The sequence below is a fragment of the Phocoena phocoena genome, chromosome 3 (genome assembly GCF_963924675.1).
Source record: "Phocoena phocoena chromosome 3, mPhoPho1.1, whole genome shotgun sequence".
NCBI lineage: Eukaryota > Metazoa > Chordata > Mammalia > Artiodactyla > Phocoenidae > Phocoena > Phocoena phocoena.
The window spans coordinates 6,285,416-6,311,455 of record NC_089221.1 but is presented as its reverse complement, the minus strand read 5'-3'; the positions used below and the strand labels follow the sequence as shown (position 1 = coordinate 6,311,455).

Sequence of the window (26,040 nt, the reverse complement as noted above, 5' to 3'; positions counted from 1 at the left end):
CAACAGCAACAGGAAACTGATAAAACAGTGTATGTAAAAGAACTGAATAGACAACCTGGCACGTTATGAGGACTCAGAGAAATATCTGTTCCTTCTTTCTCCTTTTCCCTCATGAAAAGGGACCAAATTTTAGCATCCCAAATCTACAGCAACTCCATCTACACTTTACCTCGCATCATAAATGATTCATGCAATACATTCAGTAGTGCCCTAATATTACCTGCTATCATATTAGGATAAAGATGGGTACATTTATTATCTACCCAACCATGGACACAAAAGGACCACTTATTTGCTCCATTGAAATCTGAAGAGAAGAAACACACTTTTGCCGAAGAGACCAGAAGCCTACTGGTTCACTAACAGCCCCCATGGTGGGCTACAGATCCAGGAATAACATGGGGTCCACACCTCACTTGACTAGTATTCTCCCTCCACTGAAACACATATTGTATCATATTCAATCCACAGGATGGCTCCAGAGGAAGGTAGACCATATAAACGTTCTTTGAATTACATTACTTTCAAACAAAGACAATATATAAATTGAAGAGTGTTTATTTTCTTTCTATAAAAAAACCAAATCCAGTTTGCAGTCCTACAGAGGCAACATTTATTTCAACTGCCCAGGCAGTTAAGAGAAAGGGTTCCTGTTTTGCTCTGAATCCAGCTCTCATCAATTCTTGAGAGTCTATTACACACTCCAGGGAGAAACACCTGCTTGATAAAGAGCCTCTATGGCACTGACATGGTGCACAAGAAATGGCTTTTACTGCACGATGTGAAACTTAAGACAAAAGTCAAAACTCACCATTTTCAGGCCCCAAAGGTGGCCTCAAGGCTAATGCAATGCATTAGTTTTCCCAGTTATTAAAAAATATATATATATATATGATTTTTAGTGGTTATCCATGAGGGCACTTTTAGGGCAAGAGTACAACTCTGAGAAAATCTCTGCTAACATTTTTCATTCCCTTCTCTCTCCAAATCTTATAGCACAAATACTACTTTATTCAAACATGATTTTTAATCTCAAGAAATTCATCTCATTTGCATCTAGGAAAAATAGCACAAAATTTGAAGAAAAGAAAGTACAGAGTTGAGCAATTTTGAAAAGATTTCAGAATCCCTAGCCACTTCCCAGTAATATCAACTATTTGTAGACTCCAGGGCGGCTGCAGAAGGGACAGCTTCCTGGGCTCACAGGACATTTGCCTTCCTCCCCAAGGATTAAGGACGACAGGGGGCTGAAGCTGTGAAAGAGGCCCAGTAACTATGCAAGACGGCAGCCCTCAGTCTCTGGGAGTGTCAACTCACTCTGCGGCAACTGCAGATATAACATTAAAATGGATGGTATAGATTTTAACCAAATGGTGGCTGAAACAAATCATCTTGTAGCTGCTCAGCACACACCCCTACCCTGAATGAAGCCCTTTGAAGGACACTATTGTTTGTCCTAGTGACTGTGGATAAAGCAAAAATGGTTTGTGGTATATTCAATATCTTGTAATAACCTACAATGGAAAAGAATCTGAAAAAGTATTACATATATATATCTGAATCTTTGCTGTACATCTGTACATCTGAAACACCTATATATATAGATATATAGAGATATGGATATATAGAGAACATGCATAGAATATATATATATAATATATAACATACATATAACATATATAGGTATCTATATAGATATATATAAATATAGCTATAAATATCTGAACCACTTTTCCATACATCAGAAACTAACACAACATTGTAAATCAACTATACTTCAATAATTTTTTTTTAAAACTGGTTTGTGGTAACGGGTGGAGAGGAAGTGGCATGTGGAATCCTTGCACCTTAATTTGGTTTGTGGCCACACCAGGCCTTATGGTCTCTGAGACTGCTCCTCTGTGTGAAGGATACCTAGATTGCCACTGGCCAATTTTTATTTTTTTCCTTAAATCTGTACGATCACACCTTACTGATTTTATTAACTATGGAAAATTTTCATTCCCATTTAATTACACGGTGGTCTGAAAATAAAAACTATAAACATTTATTCTATTCTAGAATCCGAACAAGAAAACTACTACATTACAGGCCCAAGATCCTGAGAGCTGACTTCCAAGTTTGGTAGCAAAATACATGTGTGGTGTCCAATTATATTTTATTAAATATCTTTAGTATAAGTTCCTTCTTCAAAGTGTCCCTTTTCTCTTTCCTTATTTTAAAAAGGATCATTGGCTCCTTTTCATAAACTTGTAAGTGGATGCCCTTATAATACCTCCCACGATGGTCCCATAAAGTCTGTAGCACAAGGTATGCCTCACTGGCCTAGTTCTGGAGCCATGTAAGGTCAAAGCATGGCCCTTCCTGACCACTTGGATGACACCTGGTCCTTGTTGCTCAAGGTCTCTTCAGGGCAGGAAGCAGTGCAGACCAGGTCAGCAGTCTGACTTACCACTCTGTCAAATCTGTACTATAAACATTAGGTTATATAAACCCTCAACTTGGAATTTCAGGTCTTCCTGACCTTGGTGCAAGTGATGGAAAAGAAAGTTAAATATGACTGCCAGGACCAACCTGATCCAGTCACTGCTGTTTGAAAAAGGATACCATCTCTCCCAAAACATCTGAACTCTGTAGAGGGAACAATCGTGAACACTAAGTGCTGTGTGTTGAATCTATGGAATTTTCTAGAACCCAGATTTGAACTATTACTGAACATGGATAAATGTACAGTATATGAAGATATATCAGTTAACAGACCCACGTCAACAACTGTCTATTTCTCTTAATGTGGAACACAGAGTTTGATATACATAGGGACCAAAGAATTAAACATTAATATCTGAATACTTCTGCTACACATGTTGTAACACAAATTTTTTTTAAAAAAACAAACTGGGAGATTTGCTAATACCAGTGGGAAAGCAATATTTACAGCCACATCCCAGTACCTTGAATCATGCCTGCCACAAACTAGATGCTCAGTCAATATTTGTTGAATGACAAACAGACCTCCCTGTTTTCAAAAAGGAATCCAATTACTATTCATCGGTCCATACACAAATAAAAGTCTAGTGTCAATATTTAAAGGATTTTTTTTGCTCACCACCATAATACATTTTGATGAAATTATTATAAAATGGACTAACTCGATACAACTTAACAAATAATAATAACACATCTTCTATGTGCCAAATACTGATGAATGTGCTCAGAGAGGGGTTCACAGAGAGTCATGCCAACCATCACCTTTACAGATGGAAACTGGGTTCCTGCGGAAATACACAAACCCAAGTAAAAAAAACAACAAAACTATTCATATGGATATTCCACCACGACCTGAAGTTAAGCATGTCAAGATCAGGACCCCTTCCTGGTTTCCCCTCCAAAGCATATCTGCTTCACCAGCTTGCCACCATCCTGGATGAGACCACATGGATCCTAGATGGCTTTGCTTCCCACATCTCCTACTATCTCCATTTCCTATTTTTGCAGTGCTTCATCAGAGCCTATGTATTTCCCTGATGTATGTTTCCATGCATCACCCACATCGAACACTGCAGGACAGCCCTCGACACTATAACAACTAGTTCCCTACCAGACCTTCCCTCCCAACTCCAATCACCTCCCTCAAGGATGAGCTCAATCACCCCATCCCACTTCATCATTTCGTCCCATCCCACCACAGGTGCAAAACAGGCCCTATACGAAGTGCTATTGAAGACACAGGCAGATTTCAGGTGGGGCACACTCTTGCCACAGAGGAATATGCTTTAACCCAAAATGAGCGTCTTAATAAAGTGTCACTGTAATGATAACCATTATCATTATTATTTGAACGGTGGTTGCTGGGGCTGTCAGCATGTGGGTGATCCTGGGGTTGCTGGGTCTGAGTCTGACGATGCCATCTCTGCTTGTTGGTTCATGATTCAATCTACCCAGCACACCTCCTGAGGCTGGGCAGGCAGGGCCATCAGACGGCTACTCTGGTTTCCTTCTGATGCCCGTGAGCAGATGAACTGCACGCTCGACGTTAGCAGTGACAACATCATTTCAACAATGTCTCAAGTAACGTGGACGTAAGATTGAACATGCATTTTACCTGCTGACGCTTTTCAAATTCCAACTTGATCCGGGACTTGATGCAATTGCAAGTGTCCTGATACGTCTGCTGCAGAGCGAGTTCCATGAGGTGCTTATGGTACGCCCCGGCCAGGTTCCCGCAGATGAAGATGATCACGTTGGCCAGGATCTGAGGACACAAAGAGCCACTCAGTAGGGCGACCGTTTATCCTTGGAGAACAGAACACCACCACAACGCACGTGAGCAGCAGTCTTCAAAGAGATGATTCTGCCTGAGGTTAATCTTATTTCTGTTCCCGAACTCACATTTTTATTTACTTAACAGAAAAGGATTCCACCCCCTTCTTGGATCCGTGCCCTCTGACAGGTCACTTTGCTGCCCCTCCCCTGTCTCTGGGCTCAGCCATGTGATTCGCTACAGCTAATGCAATGTGGGTGGGAGTAATCGAGTGCCAGATCCAGCCCAGGTTTAGAAGGCCTGGTGTGTTCTGGGTGACACTCTCGTGTCTCATCAGGAAAAGACTAGCCCGCTGGTCCCGGGAAGATGAGAAACTCATGGAACAGAGACACTCAGCCAACCCACAGTCCACTATCGAGGCCACTGGGATTTCATGGTTGTCATACAGCACTACTGTGGTACTAGATGATACAGGCTGCCCTCACATCGAACCTGTATTCACTGAGCCTGGAGAAGTTATATTCCCCATTATTTACTGTTTATATAGGAATATAGGAACCTTTCAAACCATGTAACTTGTTGCTCTCTTCATGATAAAAACCATTCATGTTCACAAAAATTTGTGGTGGGAGGGGAGAGAAAAATATATAAAGAAAAACTACAAAGAACCTATAATTGCCCTGCCCACGAAGAACTTGGTGCCATATTTTCTTTTGTCAAGACCGTTACCTTGTTCCAAAGGAACCAAGTTCATTCTGAATGCAGTGTTTTGCTTTGCTTTTTTCATTTAACATTTAATCTGATTTTTTTCAGATCATGAAAATTCTGTAGAAACAGGATTTTGAATGCTTAGACAATATTCAGTTCTATGACTATATCATAACTTAGTTATGTCTATACTACCTATTAATATTCTTTATTAGTAAAGAATACTTTATTACTTACTTTATTAATATTCTTTATTAATAGTCTTTGCATTTGCTTTACGCTACAGTGGTCAACCTCGTGTCTAAAGCTTTGGCCTCATATTTAATCATTTCTCAGGCTCAATTAGTAAAATACACTGAGTTGAAAGCCTTGAATATTTTAAAGTTCTTGATACATATGGCAAAATTGCTCTGAGAAAATGTTCCACTGATATTCTCACCACTAGTGTATGACCATGGTCTTTTCAAGGCCTACTATTAACACAGAGCAAGTGGTAAAAATTAAATAAAACTGATGATCATGTGTTCAGGGCTAGACCTGTACAGGTCTGGCAGGGCATGCACGGTCACACCTGCAGAAAATGTCCCTCCGCTCTCAACCCCCTCCACATGACCCTTCCTCTCACCAAACGGGCACTCATCCCTTCAACAACAAAGGCAGAGCGTCTGTGTCCAAAAGCTCTGTGCTCCTTGCTAAGGGTCTCCCACTGACACAGGTCACCTTAACACATCAGTCAACTGACACGGGCAGCATGCATGCCAGGACTCAAACACTCTTGGGGGAATTTTTATTCCTAAGCCTTCAAGGTTCCCATGACAGGACTTCACAGAGAACCATGCCATCCTCCCTCTGCACAGTGTAGTACTCCCGATGATTAAAATATTAGCTCTGTGCATTGCTGAGTGTGTGTGTGTGTGTGTGTGTGTGTGTGTGACATGCATCTGTATGTGATTTGCATATGACACATGCATGATACGTGTGTACATAATATGCATGTAAGATTTCTGTGATGTGTATGGTGTGTGTGATTTGTATATGTGATATATCCATGTGACACGTGTCTCTCTCTGAGTGATTCATGCATGATGTACGTATGTGGTACACATGTGTACATGGTATGTGTTATGTGAATGATATGTGTAATGGATGTGTGCATGTCGTATGTAATTTATATATGGGATAAACGTGTGGTTTGGGGTAGTGTGTGTGGTGTGCATACATCATGTGCACACGTGACACATGCATGTGCTCTGTGTGTACCTCAGCACAGAACAGGGGAGCAGTGTGCTCGTCTTCGGTGTTGCTCCCAAGCATTTCTAGTTGCACAGGCTCTGTTCCTTCCCACTGCCGTCCTTTCCCACATCACCCCCGTGGATGTCAGTCCTTCGAGGATGTGGGAAAGCTCATGAGCTTCCTGGCTTCCTGCCTGAGCACAGGTAATTTCAGAGCCGGGCCCAGGGGTGCACTGTTAATTTAGTCCTGTCATACTTTGCTTCTGCAAAATGACCATCTGCTTCGCTAAAGATTCTTCAGACCTTGACATTGCTGAGTTTGCTTTGAAGAACAGTGACCCAAAGAATGCAGGAACCAGAAGTGCCAACACAAACCAGACTGCCCAGAATTAGAAAGCACCAACTCTTTCCTTATTAGGTGCAGCTGAAATAATAATAAAAATAACTGTGATTATCTATGAGAGCTGCTTCTTTTTCTCCTTAAAAATGCCTTCAAACAAAGACGCAAACATTTTAGGAACTCAGTTCCTCCAAAATAAGAACCAAATGTAAGCAAGGGAACTGAATAAAGCCATCCCCTGTCCCCTGGCCTCCCTCAGCAGGGAGTACGAAAGGGGCATCTCTATTACAACACTGCCTGCTGACCCAGTGCCCTGGCAACTTTGCAATGTCACGGGATGGAAGGAAAAGCCTTCTTTCGCTCACTCATTCATCCATTCATCCATCTGGTCAATGGATGCTGCATTGCTTCAAACAACATGTAATTCGAACCCTCCCTGGCTATAGATAATTAGAAAGAATGCATTTATAGATTTTTATTTGTATATGTAAAGGAAATGCTTAAGAAATAAACAGCTAAGAGTTTTAATGCCAAGTTGTTATGGTCTTTCTCTTCTGGTGGAAAATTTAATCAAATTACAAGCATTTTTCTGATCCCTGTTTCATCCTAAAATACCGTAGTCTAAGGTTAATAGAATTAGTCCTGGTATTTTAATAACTACACATATTTACATATGTGATTGATATCCTAAAGCATTTTTCCGTCAAAAGGGCGCATTCATATAATGACTCTATAAAACCTAGGGCACAAGGAAGTGATGTGGTTAAGGTTTTCTTTTCAAAAATAATATCACAGCATTTTACTTCCTAGAAGACTGTTTAACACACAATAAAACACACAATAAAAAATCCTATTTTCACAATGTTGGATTTATTTTATAACATCATACTGTCTTGATGTCTTCTTTTATCTCGTTGCTTCATTTAGCTACTCTCACATCTGTCAGAAAATAGGAGAAGAAACTTATCTTCCCAAGAGATGTCTTGGAAGAAAATAAATTGTTTAAGGTAATAACAGCAGCCAAGGTTCACCATGAAGTTTCAAATTAGGCCTTAAGATCAAGCTTGACCCACAATCCAGAATCTGTGCAAACCGGACTCTGCCCAGTTGTCACAGAAGCCTGGTTGTCTCCATCACTTTCCATTTCCCCAACTTCACTTGATGTGAGGGTGGGAAGATTGGTCAACACTTGTCAGTGATTCTCAGGAGATGCATAAATAATCAGTCCTGTGCTGGTGGGAAGGCCGGTACCCACCAGCAAACTCTGATTCTGTTTCTTTCACAGCCATCACCTTGCCTTTCCAAACACACCTTGTTTCATCCTTGCAAGAGTCCAGAAAGTAAAACAGCCAGGAAGATGGACATTTTTGTTATTTCATTTTATAGGCAAAGAAACAAAAGTCTACAAAATTAAGAGACTAGAGGGCAGGGCTCCACCAGGCTCTCAGGATTACCCCATACCAACCCACATGGCCCTGATTCACATGGGCCAGGGCACATTGGTCTAGCATAATCCCACCCTCTACTTGGGCGTGGGGAAAGTATTTCTGAAGAATTTCTAAAGAGACATGTGTAAGCTTTGAAGCAGCTAACACCATTTTCCTTTACAAAGCATTTGTATTTGATGCTATAAAGCGCCTTCATCATTTAAAGTTCTTTTAAGTGGCTGCAGTTTGGAGACCACACATCCATGGAGCATTTAACTATGATGCTGGTACATCGACGTACATTCAGAGGAAAGTAACAGGACGTGAGGCCGTTCCTAACGGGATCACGTGACCAAGGGCAACTGACCCGAGCAGGGTTATTTCACCCGGGAAACGGACATTTAAGGATGTGAGCTCACTGTCTTCAAACAGTTGAGAAATTATCACGAGGATTAGGTGACCACTCAGGTCCTCTGTGACTCTTTTAAAGAGTTTTAAAATTGTTCAATACTCCCATTCTTAACCTCAGGTTAGGGGTTGCCGATTACAATGTCCACAGAGGTCAGCAGGCAGCACACATGCAAGCTGAGGATGGGGTGAGGCTCCTGGTAACAGATGAAGCCCCATCACTCAAAACCATGATTTCCCTGTGAGCTCACTGCACAGGGCTGGAGGAGAAAGGACAGTACAGCATTTAAAACAGGTCCTCAGCTTAAAACAAAGCAGATCATAAATATGCAAAAACACCAATTATAAGTCAAAGGATAAAAGGGATTATAAGAACTTGATGAACCGAGCTGCAAATGAATATTTAGCAAGCTCACTGCATCTCATAAGCATCAAATTTGGCTTAAATAAAACAATGCTCTTGCTTGGGAGAGAAAATGATCAAGGTAGAATTTTCCTTAACTGAGCTCTCAAACATGGCTACAGAGAATCACAATTCCATCTCCTCAGCATTTCCTGCAACCCCCAAAGAATTAAGTTTGCTATATGCCCTGGCCTCAGGATTTCTGTTTTTTATCAGCCTTTTAGTATAGACCAGAAACACTGTGCTTTGGCTATAACATCTAATGATCCTCAGGTCACATGCTGGAATCTTCTTCTAATTTAGAATCCCTCCAGATAAGGAGTGGAGTCAGAAAATATTATGGGCTGAGTGTCATGTCCTTCCCAGATGTATATACTGAAGCCTTAACTCCCAATATGATGGTATTAGAGGTGGGACCCTTGGGAGATAATTAGGTTTAGATAAGGTCATGAAGGTCCGGTCCCCATGATGAAATTAGCGTCCTTATAAGGAAAGGAAGAGACTCTCTCTGTCTCTCTCTGTCTCTCTGTATCTGTCTGTCTGTCTCTCTTCCTCTCTCTGCCATGTGAGAAGGGGTGTCTGCCAGGAAGAGGGCCCTCACGAGAACAGAATCATCAGCACCTTGATCTCAGCCTTCCCAGCCTCCAGGGATGTGAGAAATAAGTATCTCCTGTTTGCACCACCCAGCCTGGGGTGTTTTGTTATGACAGCGTGAGCTAAGACAGAAAGTTATGAAGAAAATTGAAAAACCAACCACCTCAACAATGGGTGTTATTAGCGTTTTGGTTGGTTAGACTGGAATTGAAAATTGGGAGTCAAATGCAACTTGATTTCCTATCGAAATGGCCGCTAGAAATAGTACTATTGGTTGTGATTATTATTTTCATTATTCTCTTTTATATTAGAGATGTTATTATTAGGTCTTTTTGAATAGCATACATTATGCTATTTTTCCAGCTATATTTGGGCTAAAGGGCTAAAGAATCTTACACTTAGGGTTCAAGTTTGGTATCACAGCTAGATAAAATTTCAGAGAGGAGTTTGAGAGTCATTTGCTTCTCTCAGGAGTGTTCCACCAGCTCATTACAGGCCAGTGGAAAGAGATGGGCCTAGAAGATACTCAAGATCTTGATAGAAAGTTCCTCTCACAAATTAAGTCATTGAGAACACATCTTCCCTAGAAGGGAAAGCTGGCTTCACCCTGCAGAAACCCAGACTTGTACATCTCAGCTCAGGGATTGCAAATTTGAAACTGATGGGGAGAAAGCTGGCTTGATTAATAGTTTAGAATAACAGAAAGGAGACAAAACATAGAGTTTCCAATATTCAGAACTCAGTGGAAGAAGAATGCACAAGCCTCCCTCCACCGAGATCCATAGGTCACTCTGCTTTCCACAGAGGAGTGCACTGTCACGCGTTTGTTCTCTCATCCAGGCTCTCTCTGATTTCAAGCACGTGGAAGAATCTTAGCTTTCAGGGTTTAGTTCCTCTCCACCACAGGAGAGAGAAGAGCAAACAAATAAGCTGTATGGAAAGGAGGGAGCTACTAACTCCAGAACTCATAGCTCACTTCTCTTGTGGCCAAAATGGGACCACTCATTTCCTTTTCGTTGTTAACTTACTCTGCAGGCCATTTCTGTAAAACAACACCAGCAGACACTCTTCTCCCCACTCTCTTTGTTTCACAGAGCTCCAAGCCCAATTGGGAGTTTACCTGTGATTACAAAGGACTTTTATTAGAGTTAGTCTCCATCTGGTCCAAACTGCCTCCTGCCCTTCTGCTGGCACAGTGACGTCTGAATGATTACATCTGACATTCTGTCAACCAATCGATGATTAACTGAACTTTCCATCTTTACTAGTACCCAACAGAAGCCACTGTCTCCTTGGTCTTTGTGAGTCCACATAGTTGAATGAAAGTTAATTATTCCAAAGAGGTTCCACTCTTTCAGAAACCCAGGGGACAAAGCAGTGCTGGATTGTCCAATGGGCTTAATAAATGCTGGTTTCTGGGTATTCCTGAACCTTCTCTCCCCTATATAATGACATACGCGCAATAGGAGAACACTTCTAAGTGCTGTGTCTCAGTGCGTTTCAAAAACTTTAGAAACATATAATTATATACTAAGTAAAACTCAAATTTTATTCACCCTGAATCAGCTCACCTAAGGATTTGCACTAAGCTATACACAATTTGCCTAATTCTGGTGATTTCAGTGGACTTACAAGTGAAAAAAAAGATACTTGAGCACACTTTAGACTTTAATTTAGATAATCTCTCTAATTAGTCTGGATCAATGAAATTTCGCTTCGTTTAAACACGATACACAATTATCTTCACTTATCACTGCTTTATAGTTGACACATTTGATCCACATTTAAAAAGCTGAGGCAACAGGTGTTCAGATTCAGTCAACAAACATGACCAAGGCTATCAGACACTCCAACCTGTGCAGCTTAGCTTAAGAGGAAATGACACAGCACTTCACGTGAGATAAATATGCCTCTTCAACCAACGGCATGCAAGAAGGGACGCACGTCTTTTATGGGTACTCGGGGTACATTTGCACGAATACCCCATTGGCAACTTGCATTATGACCTACTTGTGATCCCATTTATAACCTATACAATAGTAGATAAATTAGAATTAAGCAAACCAAGCACAATATACCCTGCCAATTATGACTGAAGAAGACGACACCTTAGGAAGTTGAATGGAACTAAATGTAGATATCAAATGTAACATGATAACAGAGGGACAAGTTTGCTGAGGGCAATAACACCACAGGGATAGCACAGCCAATCCTGGGTATGAACTTAAATATGACATTAGCAAGTGCATTCACACGGAAGTGATAGATTGCAAAGTCCTGTGCAGTCACAGCCTCCAAATACAGGAGAAACAACAATGAATGCTGTGATTCTCAAGGTCTACCCTGGAATTGCCCTTTTTAATCAGACCAAAAGATATTCCATAAAGTCATGCTGTGATTACAAAAGATAAATAACTGCTTGGCTGCATAACTGAAACCTTCTGCAAATTGGAAAACAAAGAAATTTCCTATTACAAACTAAACTAGATGTTTCATTAATGATACTAATTAGGGGAGGGGATGGCTGGCAGCAGCTTTCCCTTTAACAGGATAAGAGGCTGAAATGTACTTAAAAGTAGTGTCTCCCCGAAGGGTGCTCCTGGGTTTCCTCGCCACCTTCTTTCCTCTCCTACTGAGGGTTTTCCTGAGGAGTGGGTCTTGGAGGAAGCAAAGAGATTTATACCGTTGACACCAGACTCTGACTTCTGAGCAATTTCAACCAGAGAATATATTGGGCTGGCCAAAAAGTTCGTTCGGGTTTTTGTACGCTGCTACAGAAAAACCCGAACAAACTTTCGGGCCAATGCAGTACATTAGTTCCACCCAGATCACCAAGAGGCATCTCATGCTCTCTCACAGGGCCACGACCAAGCAGCTCTTCCCAGTCAGCACCATTCCAGGACCCTAATCAAAGAAATGGGTTTTGCTAAATCCGTGTGTGCGCTAATCTCCTTGGGCTGCAGGGACAAAATACCACAGACTCAGTGGCTTAAACAATAGAAATTTTTGTTTGTTTCTTTGTTTACAGTTGTGGAAGCTGGACGTCCAAGATCAAGGTGTCAGCAGGGTTATTTTCTCCTAAGACTTCTCACCTGGCTTGTAGGTGACCACCTTCCAGCTGTTTCCTCACATGGCCTTTTCTCTATGCAAGCCTGTGTGCCCCTGGGGTCTCTCTGTGCGTCCTAATCTCTTTTTCTTATAAGGACACCACCCTAATGGCCTCATCTTAGCTCAGTCACCTCTCCAAATGCCCTGTCTCTAAATACAAACACATTCTGTGGTACTCAAGGTTGGGCTTCAACATTACTCTCTTAACTTTCATATAGAACACAGAGCAGTGCTAATTATATTTATCATGTTATACACTGCATCCCCAATACTTATTTACTTTATAACTGGAAGTTTGTACCTTTTGACTGCCCCTCACTCAATTCCCCCACCTCCAACATACTACTGAGGTTTTTTTTTCTATTTTTTTAATTGAAGTATCCTTGATTTACGATGTTGTACTAATTTCTGCTGTACAAAGGACTCAGGTATACACATATATACATTCTTTTTTTATATTCTTTTCCACTATGGTTTATCCCAGGAGATTGGATATAGTTCCCTGTGTCTTTAAAACTATTGGGTTTTAAAGACAGATTATTTATAAATTACCAGAAAATTCACTTAAAGGTTAACCCTGCATTCCTTAGAAATTTGGGGCTGGTAGCTCTTTTGCAGAAATGCCACATACTGCTGATGGTTTAATACAAACTAAGACATTCATTACATCACTTTGTTTGTTCAAAAAACATTTATTGAGCATTTATTTATAATCAACTAAATGTTATATTCTCCCCACCCAAGAAATGAACCTCACTGACAAAAATGTAATAAAACAGACCAATAATAAATGTCAACAAAGCAAGCAAACAAAGGCAGGTGATGCAAAGCAGGCTTCTAGGAGCTGCACAGGTGAGATTTCAGAGGGATGGCCGTGGTCGTCCTACTGTTAGGGTTCCCCATTAGCGGGCCGTCTTTATGAGACTTATGGATGCTGTGGTTGAAGGAAACCTGCTGATAAACTGAGCATGCATTGCATACATCCTCCAACATTATTATAAACTTTTACTTGCAAAAAGTAAAACCACTAATGCAGAGGTTCCCAAATTTTCTTGTTTCACAATGCCCGTAGTGTCTTATTAATATTTTCATAGCATTCCTAGGCCAAAGGAGATATCTAACAGTCTTGTTTATTAAGTAGTAAGGTCTGAACTGCTTAAATATTATGCCCTAACAGCTTAGGAGTTGTTGGAAGAGAAATCCAACATATATATTGAAATAAAATATTATAATGTTATTTCATTCTTAAGTAGCCACTTACTACGGGCCCTCAGTAGTCAGTGTGTCTGTTGAGCATTGCATCTGCATAAGCACTAGACTCGGATTCAGCACCACCACTCACGTTTCCTACTCTGTCTTGATCTCCCCAGGCCACTGTTCTTTTTCTCCGTCACATATGCCAAAAACCCAGCTTGACAACAAAAGGAATGCAGTGCCACTTAATGTTGAAACCATCAACTACCTTGAGTTGATTGCCACAGTGACAGATGTCCAGTGTTGCTAGGTTCCCCTTGAAATTTTAAAATATCCTGGGATGCCCTGGTCGTGCCTTAACACATGGTTTGGAAAGCACATCACTAATGACATACAATTTCAATATCAATAACAAAAATATATTAACTAATTAGGTAGAATAAAAAGGGTTACTAAACTCATGATGGGTCTGCTACCTATTTTCTCCTTAATCGACTCTGAGAAGACACACGTGATTCAACCAAGCATATATGAGACTTCATATGTGGAATCTAATTTTTTAAAAAAATGATACTAGTGAACTTATTTACAAAACAGAAACAGACTTACAGATATCGAAAACAAACTTATGGTTACCAAAGGGGAAACATGGGGGGAAGGGATAAATCAGGAGCTTGGGATTAACATACACACACTATTATATATGAGACAGATAATCAGCAAAGACCTACTGTATAGCACAGGGAACTCCACTCGATAATCTGTGATAACCTATATGAGAAAAGAATCTGAAAAAGAGTGAATACACGTATATGCATAACTGAGTCACTTTGCTGTACACCTGAAACTAACACAGCATTGCAAATCATCTACACTCCAATAAAATTGAGTATATATATGTATGTGTATATATATATATATATATATATGTATGTATATATACATACATATATATATATGACTTGTTGGCAGTTTACACAGACGTGTCTATTTCTCCCAAGTAAACCCGAGCTGAAAGTATTATCGTGCAGATTGTGGGAAGCTGCGGCCCGGAGTAGCAATGGGTTTAACCTTCTGGGTTCAGGTCTTCTCTGTGTCATTAGTGATAGCAACTACTTCCTCCCCAAGCCAACTAGTCTTCCTTGGGGACAAGAAGCCACAATTAAATATACCCCGTGAGTTCAGTTTCAGTCAAGGGCTCACCCAAAAAAGATGGCGTATGCAAAAGAGGCAAAGTCTCATGAAATGACAATTTACAAAGGTTTTCAGATGGTGGGTTTCACATACACTGTCTCAGCCTATCAAGAAAATGAGTTAAAGCCCAAACCCTCATTTGGGACCATAATGATCATATTTTTAAAATCTCCAGTGTTTTTCAAGTCTAAATACATTTCTGTGATGAACTAACATGCTTCCTGATGGTGTGAAGAAGCATTTCAAGCCAGGAATGAAACAGAAATCTATCCAAGGCTACTAGAATTCCAAAGAATGAGTATAAAAAGTTAAAATACTCATTTCTATTTTCCAGTGGACATATTACGTAATAAACCTGCCCACTAAAATTCCAGAGTAAAATTATTAGATGAGCAGTCCGGGGGTACTAATTTTTTAAGGACAATAATAAAGAGTAGAATTCTTAGTTCACAGCTAATGAAGTTCCCTTTATTTTGCATCATATGTAAATCAGTCATTAACCAATTAGGGTAATGTTTACTATCTCACAATTTAACTATTTGAGAAACAATTTCATGCCTTTTTAGAATGAGTTTGCAAGGATATTTGGAATATTAAATTAAATAGAAACAGCAAAGAAGTTTATTGCTATAGGTTTAAAAGACAAAGAGGAATTATCTCTACACTGAGAAATTATCTCTATACTGGAAAGAAGAGGCAGGACATGCAGAGTTTCCTGTGATCAGGTGGCCCTGAAGGTTGTTTTCCCCCCATCAGAGAAACGGAAATGTTGTGCTTGCTACAGGAAATAGTCTTCACACCTTAAGGATTTCTATAGGCAATCACACACTGAAAGATGCTGATGAGAAAAAACCATGCCTAGCATCAAAACCACATGGGAGTAGAATTGGAATGGAGGAAACGGTTTGATTTTAGAATATGCATTTAGAAATTTCTTTGTTGGGATGAAATTTGACAACCAAATTCCACCACTTGCAAGAAAAATACCTTTTAACCTTGATGCAGAAGAAAACCACACAGCCTGACCATCACCTTGATTATCAATTGTCTCCAGGCAACAGGGATTTCAGGCTCCAGTTCATGCCCGCTATTTCTGTCATCAGTCTCTCCCTCTTTGAACCATTCCCAGCAGCAAGCAAGTCTGCTCCCAACCAAGCAGTGCCTTCCCTAAACACAACACAACCCTGCCTTCTTCTTTATTTCTCATTTCCCTTAACAGCTGAACCTCAATGGCTTGTCTACTGAAGCTCTTCCTACTTCTTTGGCCTCTGATTCTCCATATCCCATTTCAAACTATGTAGCAACCCCAAGAAGCCACAAAAACTACTCTTGTCAAGCTCACTGGTTACCTACAACTTCGTCAATCCCATCCACTCCTTTCTATGCTCTCCTTACCATGACTCCCGAGCAGCATCCTCAGCAGAGCTGGTCCCTTTCTCCTGCCAAGGATCCTGGTCTCTCTCAGCTTCCTTGGCCCCATGCTCCCTGGGGTCTGGCCATTCCGCTGACTCCAATGCTCTGACTCAAATACTGCCCTCTCCGGGGCTCAGTCTAGGTCCCTTTCTCTTTAAATTCCCCCCTTTTCCCCTTGCAGGGACATCCATATACCTGGCACCTTCTTCAACACCATCTAAATAGCACCAACTCCCAAAGGTGGACCTTGAGCCCAGATCTTCCTTCTGAAGTCTAGACCCAGAAGAGTTGGCCTGCCCACTTTAATGTCTACACTGAACTCTTCACACATCTTGCCCCAGTCTGCATCTTTAGTTTCTATTCAGGCCCTACCCCTCAGTTCCACTCAAGGTACCGTGCCCTCCTTGGGGGTCATCCAGCTTGCCCATCTCTCCAGGCTCAAGGCCTTTGCACACACAGTTCTCTCTGCCTGAGAAGCTCCTTCCTGCCCCTCTTCCTGTGTGGGGCCTACTCACACCTGGCTTCCATGACAGGCCTGCCCTGAGCGTGCTCCATGAGGGTCTCCTGGTAATCCACCAGCTGCACCCTGCTATTTCTCCCAATATCACTTTGCTCCCCAAAAGGTGATAGCTTGCATTTACCCATTAGCTTATTGCCTGTCTCTCGTGTTTTGCTCTATGGTCCATGAGGGCAGGGATCCCATCTGTTTTATTCCATTATGGATACATTGGGTAATTTGTATAGGGTCTGTCATAATGTGTTCTTGGTAAATAGTCTCTGTTTCTTTTTTCGCTTTTGTTTGTTTTGTTTTGTATTTTTGTCTCCATTGGGTCTTCATTGCTGCACGTGGGCTTTCTCTAGTTGCAGCAAGCGGAGGCTACTCTTCGTTGTGGTGCACAGGCTTCTCATAGTGGTGGCTTCTCTTGTTGTGGAGCAGGGGCTCTAGGCACACGGGCTTCAGTAGTTGTAGCACGTGGGCTCGGTAGTTGTGGCTCACAGGCTCTAGAGTGCAGGCTCAGTAGCTGTGGCGCACAGGCTTAGTTGCTCCGTGGCATGTGGGATCTTCCCGGACCAGGGATTGAACCTGTCCCCTGGAAGGTGGATTCTTAACCGCTGTGCCACCAGGGAAGTCCCTGGTAAATATTCTTTGAATGAATGAATATAATCCCTCATATCCACATGATTCACTACACCACAATTGGAGAGATCCTAATTCGTATACTGAATAAAAATATTTTTTTTCATTCAACAAATATTATTGAGGGCCCACTATGTGACAGAAACTGTTCATGGTACAGGGACTATAATTTTAAGTAAACAAAAAAGACAAAAATTCTTGTCCTGGTGGAGCTTAAATTTAAATATGATTTTTGGCTTTGGATCAATCCACTCCATTATTCTGCCTTTCATATTTGGGGAGAAAGCTTCGTAATTGCTTTGTCAGATGTCATCCTTAAGAGAAGGGTTATGCTTTGACATATACCTGATGTCCCTTCAGTAATTCCATGCAAATAACACCTGGGACAGACATGAAGAATTTGGACCCAAAATTGTCCCATCAGATTTAACCTGAAAAGGATGCAGATACATGTTTCATCACCTGAAAGACAATGCAATTCTGGCCAGATTTGATTCTGGTCTGTTGGGTGAACAAAAACATCTGAAGAAAGATATGTGCAAAAAAGGAGGGAGGTGAGTGGGTGGTAAAGATTTTAATTTTGGAAGCAGAGAAAGAGGCTAGTCTCTGAGGAAAACAATGCTGTCTGGAAGGGAAGTCGTCTTGTCAGCGGATTCCAGTACCTGGCCCACCTGGCTGGTGTATCCCTCTAAGTGGAGCCTCATAGTTTAGGCTTTAGGAAATGGATTTCTTAGGCCATACATTCTCAGCAGGGGTTCCAAGAGGGCAAACACTGGTTCTCGGGGAAAGCCAAAAAATTAATCTTTTAATGCATGATACACAGATATGTATACATCACATAAATAGATATGCAATATACCTGTGGTATTAAAATTTCATGGGGGATTGGTTAGAAAAAAAACATTTAAAAAGTCTTCTTAAGAGAGTAGTAATGGAGAAAGGTCGAGAAACATTGCCTTAAACATACAAATCCCCACTCCACCTGTGTTATAACTAGGCTCATGGGTGACCTTTGGACAAGGTGGCTTCTTGCTATAGAGAGAGAAGATAAGAGATGATTTTATATGAACAACTAACTGGTCTACCCGATAGGCATATTCTGCATGATAAATTAATATATTGGCATCCTGGGTTTAAATATCATTCTTTGCCACTTTTGTTAGAGCAAGTCAGCCTCCCACATTTGGTAGAGTTTGGATTACTAACAAGGTAACACTTCAGAGCTCTCCAGACCACGGGCCACTCCCTGTAGAGGAGCCAATGCCCCCGGCAGACAGATGCTACCTGTGTAGACAGGCTTCCCCAGGAGACACATCTGTCTGATTACATCATTCTTTGAAGCAAGACTAGCTCATTTATGACCCCATCAGCCACAGATTAAAATCCACCCTTCTTAACCTTTGTATCTTTCCCATTAGTAATGTACATAAACTACACCCAATTCTGTACAGGTCTTTTGTCATCTCTTACAACTATAGTGAATCTAATAAAAGCATCACCATAACATACAAATGCAAATTTCATGCACAAACTGTGCTCCATTTAGAGAACCAGAAACTTATATTTTAAAGTATGCTTTCAATTCTAAGTATGATACAAATACGTCTTCTGATTCTGTTGTTAGCAATCAGAAAAGCAAGATAAACTTCAGTAAGGTCCTTACCTCACCAGAGCTCACTGCACCAAACTTCTGAAACAGGCTGTGCATTAGAATCACCTGGTGCTTTAAAAAGATGCCTAAGTGCCCAGAGCCCACTCCTGGAGACTCAGTAGGTTATTATTTTTTTAACATAAGTCTCCCCAAGTGCATATGTTTTACACTACCACTGGAGAAACTAATGTCAATAAAAAAGCAGATAGCTAAATCCGAATATTGCCAGAACAAAGAAACAATTCAAGTGGAGGGAAGAGCTGAGAATTTAATAATGGATTGAATAATGGCTAATGCTAATGAGGATGAGCTTCTCCAGAGGAAGGAGGGCTTTGCTATTCAAACTAAAGATGGGAAGTGTGGTGTAATTATTTAAACCAAATCTAAGACACCCTTCCACTCATTCAGGAGGACTCCTGTACTGATTAGAGGAGGGAGATGAACACTGCAGTAAGAGGACTAGAAAATTAACTTGGATAAAGCTGAGGTTGAGTGGTGGGGTATGGGGGCGGGGGAAGAGGAAGCAGCTGAATAAGATATGGGCCCAGGCCAACCTCAGACACTCACATCTGAACAGACAGTGGGATTTCAAAGGACCCGCAGTAACAGGGGAACGAGGACCAGGGGTAGGGATGGAAGACAATAGGTACACAACATGACATCAAAGAAATATTTTAGGGAGGTTAGGCTTCCCAGTAACTTCTAGAGAAATATTTTTAAATGCACCCTTTCCAGACTATAGAGTTGCTACTATCGTGGGCATATACGTTTTGTTCTGAAAGCAAACAGCAAACACTCAGTAGTTTCTAAGAGAAATGGAAAACAGAAATCATCTAGTTAGAACCATTTAATAAATTAGCATTTGAAAGTTATATGTCATTCTCTTGTACCTTTCTTAGAGCAAGTCAGCATCCCAGGTCCGACAGCGTTTGCATTAGCAAATCTGATAAAGTTGGCTTAACAAGGGGATCAAACTTCAGAGCTACAAAAATGCTCCCAGGTGGAGCCTTTGCTAATAAAAAATGTTGTATTAAGTGATCATTGATCAAATTTAGATTTAAATGTAAAATTGTCTCCTTCGTAAATAATGATAATAAATCTTACTAAATTTTCTATTAACGGATGATAAATTAACACAGATACATATTACCTGCATATGCCTTTTTTCTCCAGGTTTCTCCTTCATTTTAACCCCACATCACGATAAGATGCAGGCCCCCGGGAGAACACTGTGGCCTAAGAGGATATGATTCTGAGTGAATTTTCCTCAATAAAAGCAGAGGCTGCACCAGAACCTATGAAGTTCTCTTTTACACGCTTTATTAACACCAGTAATAAAACATCCATGGGTTCACGCATAAACATGGCATATTCCCCACCTAACTAGCAGTCTCGCCCAGGTTTCAAAGCAGCCTCACAATGACTGTGTTGGAGCTTTCTGTCATTGGAGGTGACCACAACTCCACGTTCAAAAGAGCATTCACCTCTATACTTAAAGGGAAAAAATCCTGCAGCCTGGTAATTTATGTACTTTGGAGTTAATTATTGCCTACTGACTTAACAGCTGTTCTCATCAATCCTGGCGTCAGACAAGATGACAGTATTAGTTGGTGTGTGACGATGCCTCAGAACCCAGACAGTCTGGGTTACACAAGCACTTTGAGGGAGCAGCAAACTCTACTGATCAGCTAGTCAAGACCTTTCCCACCACCTTTTCTCCAGGTACCTCCCAATACAGAAGCTAGAAATCCACACAATTATTTCTCCCAGTTCTCATGTAACTGGAAGTGGCCGAGGAACCAGATGTGAGTGAAGTAGCCTTCAGAAGAGAAAGGGCCTCCGTGTCAGCTTTCAATTTCTTAACAAAAAGGAGCAGATGCAATTCATGGGAAACTTCCACTTTCCTATCCCATCTACTTGCTTTGAAGGTAGATGAAATGGCTGGATCTGCAGCAGCCTCCATATGATTGTGAGAGAAAAGCCAATGCACTCCTGAAGACATCAGTCCTGATTTCCTTAATCTGCTGGACTAAGGTCTGTAGCCCACTACCTTTGGGTGTGTTATTTTTTTGAGGCAAATAAATTCCCATTTGTTTAAGCCTCTATAGTCTGATTTTCTGTTTCTTGCAGCCAAATGTAAGGCTGACTCATTTGGTTTGGACAGCCAACTGAGTCAGCAAACACAGCCTTTCCTGTGTTGTAGCATAAGCTTCTGTCACACGTAGTTTTCTGAGTATGTTTGGTGTAAAGCAAATGAGTAAGTTGAGACCATACATAAAAGCCACGTATGGAATGTACTGTAAACAGGATGACAAACCAGTAAGAGAAGGAATTCAGATGGATCTGAGAAAATTAACCTCTTCATGGTGACATATGGGATGATCTAAAGGAGACTTCTTGAAAGTAGGCCTTGAGATAAGTACTAAAAGGTAGGGACGAGTTTGCTCCACTTTGAAGGTCTGCAAGTTGAAAGGAGGCAAAGCTGGACAAACTGGGAAGACATCCTGGCATGGACCAGCTGGAGGGACTAAGAAAGAGCACTGGAAACAGAAGACACATCCTTTCCCTTGAGGAGTTGACCGTAGAGTTATAAAGGCAGAATAAACTCACAAAAAGAAAACATCAAAGATTTTGTTAAGGTACCATTTTTTTATTACAGTGGGTTGAATGGAACCCCCTACTTAAAAAAAAAAAAAAAAGCCAGGTTCACGTAGAACCTGTGAATATGACTACCTGGAAAAAAATGAAATCTTTGCAGATGTAACTAAGTTTAGGATCAGAGATAAGTTCATCCTGGATTCGACTGAGCTGTAAATCCATTGACATGTATCCTACAAGAACAGAAGAAACAGGGAAGATGAGGGAAGATGGCCATGTGAAGACAGGAGTAGAGACTGGAGGGATGCAGCCACGGTCAAGGAACATATGGACCACCAGAAGCTGAAGGAGGAAAGGAAGGATCCCCTCCAGAGCTTCTGGAGGGAGTGTGGCTCTTTTGACACCTTGAGTTTGGACTTCTGTTCTCCCAGACTTTGAGAGAATAAATCGCATTTGTTTTAAGTCACTGAGTTTGTAGTGATTTGTTACAGCAGCCCTAGGAAACTCATACTCTGAAGTACACTATATACTTTACTGTTGAGAAAATATGAGGGAAGTGCACTTAAGGCAAAAAGAACCTAAAGAAGGAAGAGAAAGAGAGAGCAGGATTCTTGGAACAGGGTAAGGGAGGAATGAGGAGAACTGAGGTTTCTTTTTGGGTCCTGGTGCAGATTGTCCACTTGTTAGATGAATCCTTCTCCCTCAGCAGAAAACTGTGTTATTTTTATTCTCAAACCCAAAGCTGAGCCTATCTTATGGGACTTTGTTTTGAACATTATGGGACAGAAGGTAAGGGTTCGGGACAGGTGAGCCTTCAGAGTCTGTGCTCATGTCACCTTCCTACATAAAGCTGAGAGCCCAGACGTTATGACTGTCCCTCTAACTGAGTTTTGCTCAGTACAGAGGCCTAAGATATAGGTAAGGGTGATGGATTTGGGCTTTGTGAATTTCCTCCACAATTCTTTTTCCATTTCTTAATTCACCATGGTAATAGTTTTAAATTAAACTATTAATAACTTACTATTATACTGGTCTTAAAAAACACTGTCTAAAGAAAAATAGGCAGGAAGGGCTCTCCAGGACCAGAGGAGCAGGAGAGGAGCAGAGGGCGTCTGCCCACCCACTGGAGCCTGGGAAGCCTGCTGAGCTCCAAGGCCGGGTCCCCCGCCCTCTGAGAGCAGAGGCACGTCTGGGCCCCTTCTATTCCGTGGAGCCTAAGTCCCACCCCACACCAGTCCCACAGGGCTTTTTCCAGCCCTGTGAGGCCTAAGCATAGGCCTCACTCACTGCCTAAGCCCCACCCCTGCCTAAGCCCCACACTCCAGAGCCAAGGCCTTTTCCGCCTTTTCTCTCTTTCTTCTCCTCCTTTTTAATATCATGGTACTGTTTTACCTTCCAGTTGTTGTTTCATCTATATTTTTATTTTTATATTCTTTCTAACATGTCTGTTAGTTTCCTAGTCTAATTTTATTTTTTACTCTTTGTTATTGCTCTCCTTTTTTGCTTTTCTTTCTTTTTTTTTTTTTTTGCCACCCCACGCTGCTTGCGGGATCTTGGTTCACGAGCCGGGGGTCGGGCTGAAGCTCCTGCAGTGGGAGCTCCAGGTCCGAACCACTGGACTCACAGAGAACCTCAGACCCCAGGGAATATTCATCAGAGTGAGGTCTCCCAGAGGTCCTCATCTCGGCACTAAGACCCAGTTCTATCCAACACCGTAGAAACTCCAGTGTTGGAAGCCTCAGGCGAAGCAACCAGTAAGACAGGAACACAATCCCACCCATCAAAAATTTTTAAAAATGAGACAGCAAAAACATGTCACAGTTGAAGGAGCAAGGTAAAAACCTACAAGATGAAATAAATGAAGAGGAAATAGGCAACCTACCTGAAAAAGAATTCAGAGTAATGATAGTAAAGATGATCCAGAATCTTGGAAATAGAATGGAGGCACGGATTGAGAAAATGCAAGAAATGTTTAACAAAGATCTAGAAGAACTAAAGAACAAACAAACAGAGGTGAACAACACAATAACTGAAGTAAAAAACACACTAGAAGGAATCAATAATAGAATAACTGAGGCAGAAGAACGAATAAGTGAGCTGGAAGACAAAATGGTGGAAATAACTGCCGAGGAGCAGAATAAAGAAAAAAGAATGAAAAGAATTGAAGACAATCTCAGAGACCTCTGGGACAATACTAAATGTAGCACCATTTGAATTATAGGGGTCCCAGAAGAAGAAGAGAAAAAGAAAGGGTCTGAGAAAAATCTTTGAAGAGATTATAGTGGAAAACTTCCCTAACATGGGAAAGGAAGTAGTCACTCAAGTCCAGGAAGCATAGAGAGTCCCATACAGGATAAACCCTAGGAGAAACACAGCAAGACACATATTAATCAAACTAACAAAAATTAAATTCAAATAAAAAAATATTAAAAGCAGCAAGAGAAAAGCAAAAAATAACATACAAAGGAATCCCCATAGGTTATCAGCTGATTTTGCAGCAGAAACTCTGCAGGCCAGAAGGGATTGTCAGGATACACGTAAAGTGATTAAAGAGAAAAACCTACAACCAAGATTACTCTACCCAGCAAGGATCTCATTCAGATTCGATGGAGTAATCAAAAGCTTTTCAGACAAGCAAAAGCTAAGAGAATTCAGCACCACCAAACCAGCTTTACAATAAATGCTAAAGAAACTTCTCTAGGTGGGAAATGCAAGAGAAGATAAAGACCCACAAAAGCAAACCCAAAACAATTAAGAAAATGGTAATGGGAACATACATATTGATAATAACCTTGAATGTAAATGGATTAAATGCCCCAACCAAAAACACAGACTGGCTGAATGGATAAAATAACAAGACCCATATATATGTTGTTGACAAGAGACCCACTTCAGACCTAGGGACACATACAGACTGAAAGTGAGGGAATGGAAAAAGATATTCCATGCATATGGAAATCAAAAGAAAGCTGGAGTAGCAATACGTGTATCAGATAAAATAGACTTTAAAATAAAGACTGTTATGAGATATAAGGAAGGACACTATACAATGATCAAGGGATCAATCCAAGAAGAAGTTATAACAATTATAAATATTTATGCACCCAACATAGGAGCACCTCAATACATAAGGCAAATGCTAACAACCAGGAAAGGGGAAATAGACAGTAACACAATAACAGGAGGGGACTTTAACACCCCACTTACACCAACGGACAGATCATCCAAACAGAAAATAAATAAGGAAACAGAAGCTTTAAATGACACAATAGACCAGATAGATTTAATTGATATTTGTAGAAGATTCCACCCAAAGGTGGGAGAATACACTTTCTTCTCAAGTGCATACAGAACATTCTCCAGGATAGATCACATCTTGGGTCACAAATCAAGCCTCGAAAAATTAAGAAAACTGAAATCATATCAAGCATCTTTTTTGACCACAATGCTAGGAGACTGGAAATCAATTACAGGAAAAAAAGTGTAAAAAACACAAATCCATGGAGGCTAAACAGTGTGCTACTAAATGACCAAGAGATCACTGAAGAACTCAAAGAAGAAATTTTAAAAATACATAGAAACAAATGACAACGAAAACACAATGACTCAAAACCTATGGGACGCAGCAAAAGCAGCTCTAAGAATGAAGTTCATAGCAATTATAACAATCTCACCTCAAGATAAAAGAAAAATCTCAAATAAACAATCTAACCCTACACCTAAAGCAATTAGAGAAAGAAGAACAAAGAAAACCCAAAGTCAGTAGAAGGAAAGAAATCATAAAGATCAGAGCAGAAATAAATGAAATAGAAATGAAGAAAACAATAGCAAAGATCAATAAAACTAAAAGTCGGTTCTTTGAGAAGATAAACAAAATTGATAAATGCTTAGCCAGACTCATCAAGAAAAAAAGGGAGAGGATGCAAATCAATAAAATTAGAAATGAAACAGAAGAAATCACAACTGACACTGCAGAAATAAAAAGGATTATAAGAGACTACTAAAAACAAGTATATGCCAATAAAATGAACAACCACGAAGAAAGGGACAAATTCTTAGAAAGGTAGAATTTTCCAAGACTGAACCTGGAAGAATTAGAAAATATAAACAGACTTAGCAGAAGCAGTGAAGTTGAAACTGTAATTAAAAATTTTCCAACAAACAAAGTCCAGGACCAGATGACTTCACAGGCGAATTCTATCAAACATTTAGAGAACAGCTAACACCCATCCTTCTCAAACTCTTCCAAAAAATTGCAGAGGGAGGAACACTACTAAATTCATTCTATGAAGCTACCACCACCATGATACCAAAACAGAAAAAGATATGACAAAAAAAGAAAATTATATACCAACATCACTGATGCACATA

General features: G+C 40.7%; 1 protein-coding gene across 2 annotated transcripts in view; it reads right to left on the bottom strand.

Moving 5' to 3' along the window:
• The window catches only part of ADCY2 (adenylate cyclase 2), a 449,171-nt gene that overhangs the window by 219,515 nt on the left and 203,616 nt on the right, over positions 1-26,040 (bottom strand). For both annotated transcript variants that reach the window (XM_065875257.1, XM_065875258.1), the window contains exon 4: positions 4,103-4,252. In XM_065875257.1, coding sequence (XP_065731329.1) covers positions 4,103-4,252 — 150 coding nt within the window. The remainder of the gene's footprint in view (positions 1-4,102; positions 4,253-26,040) is intronic.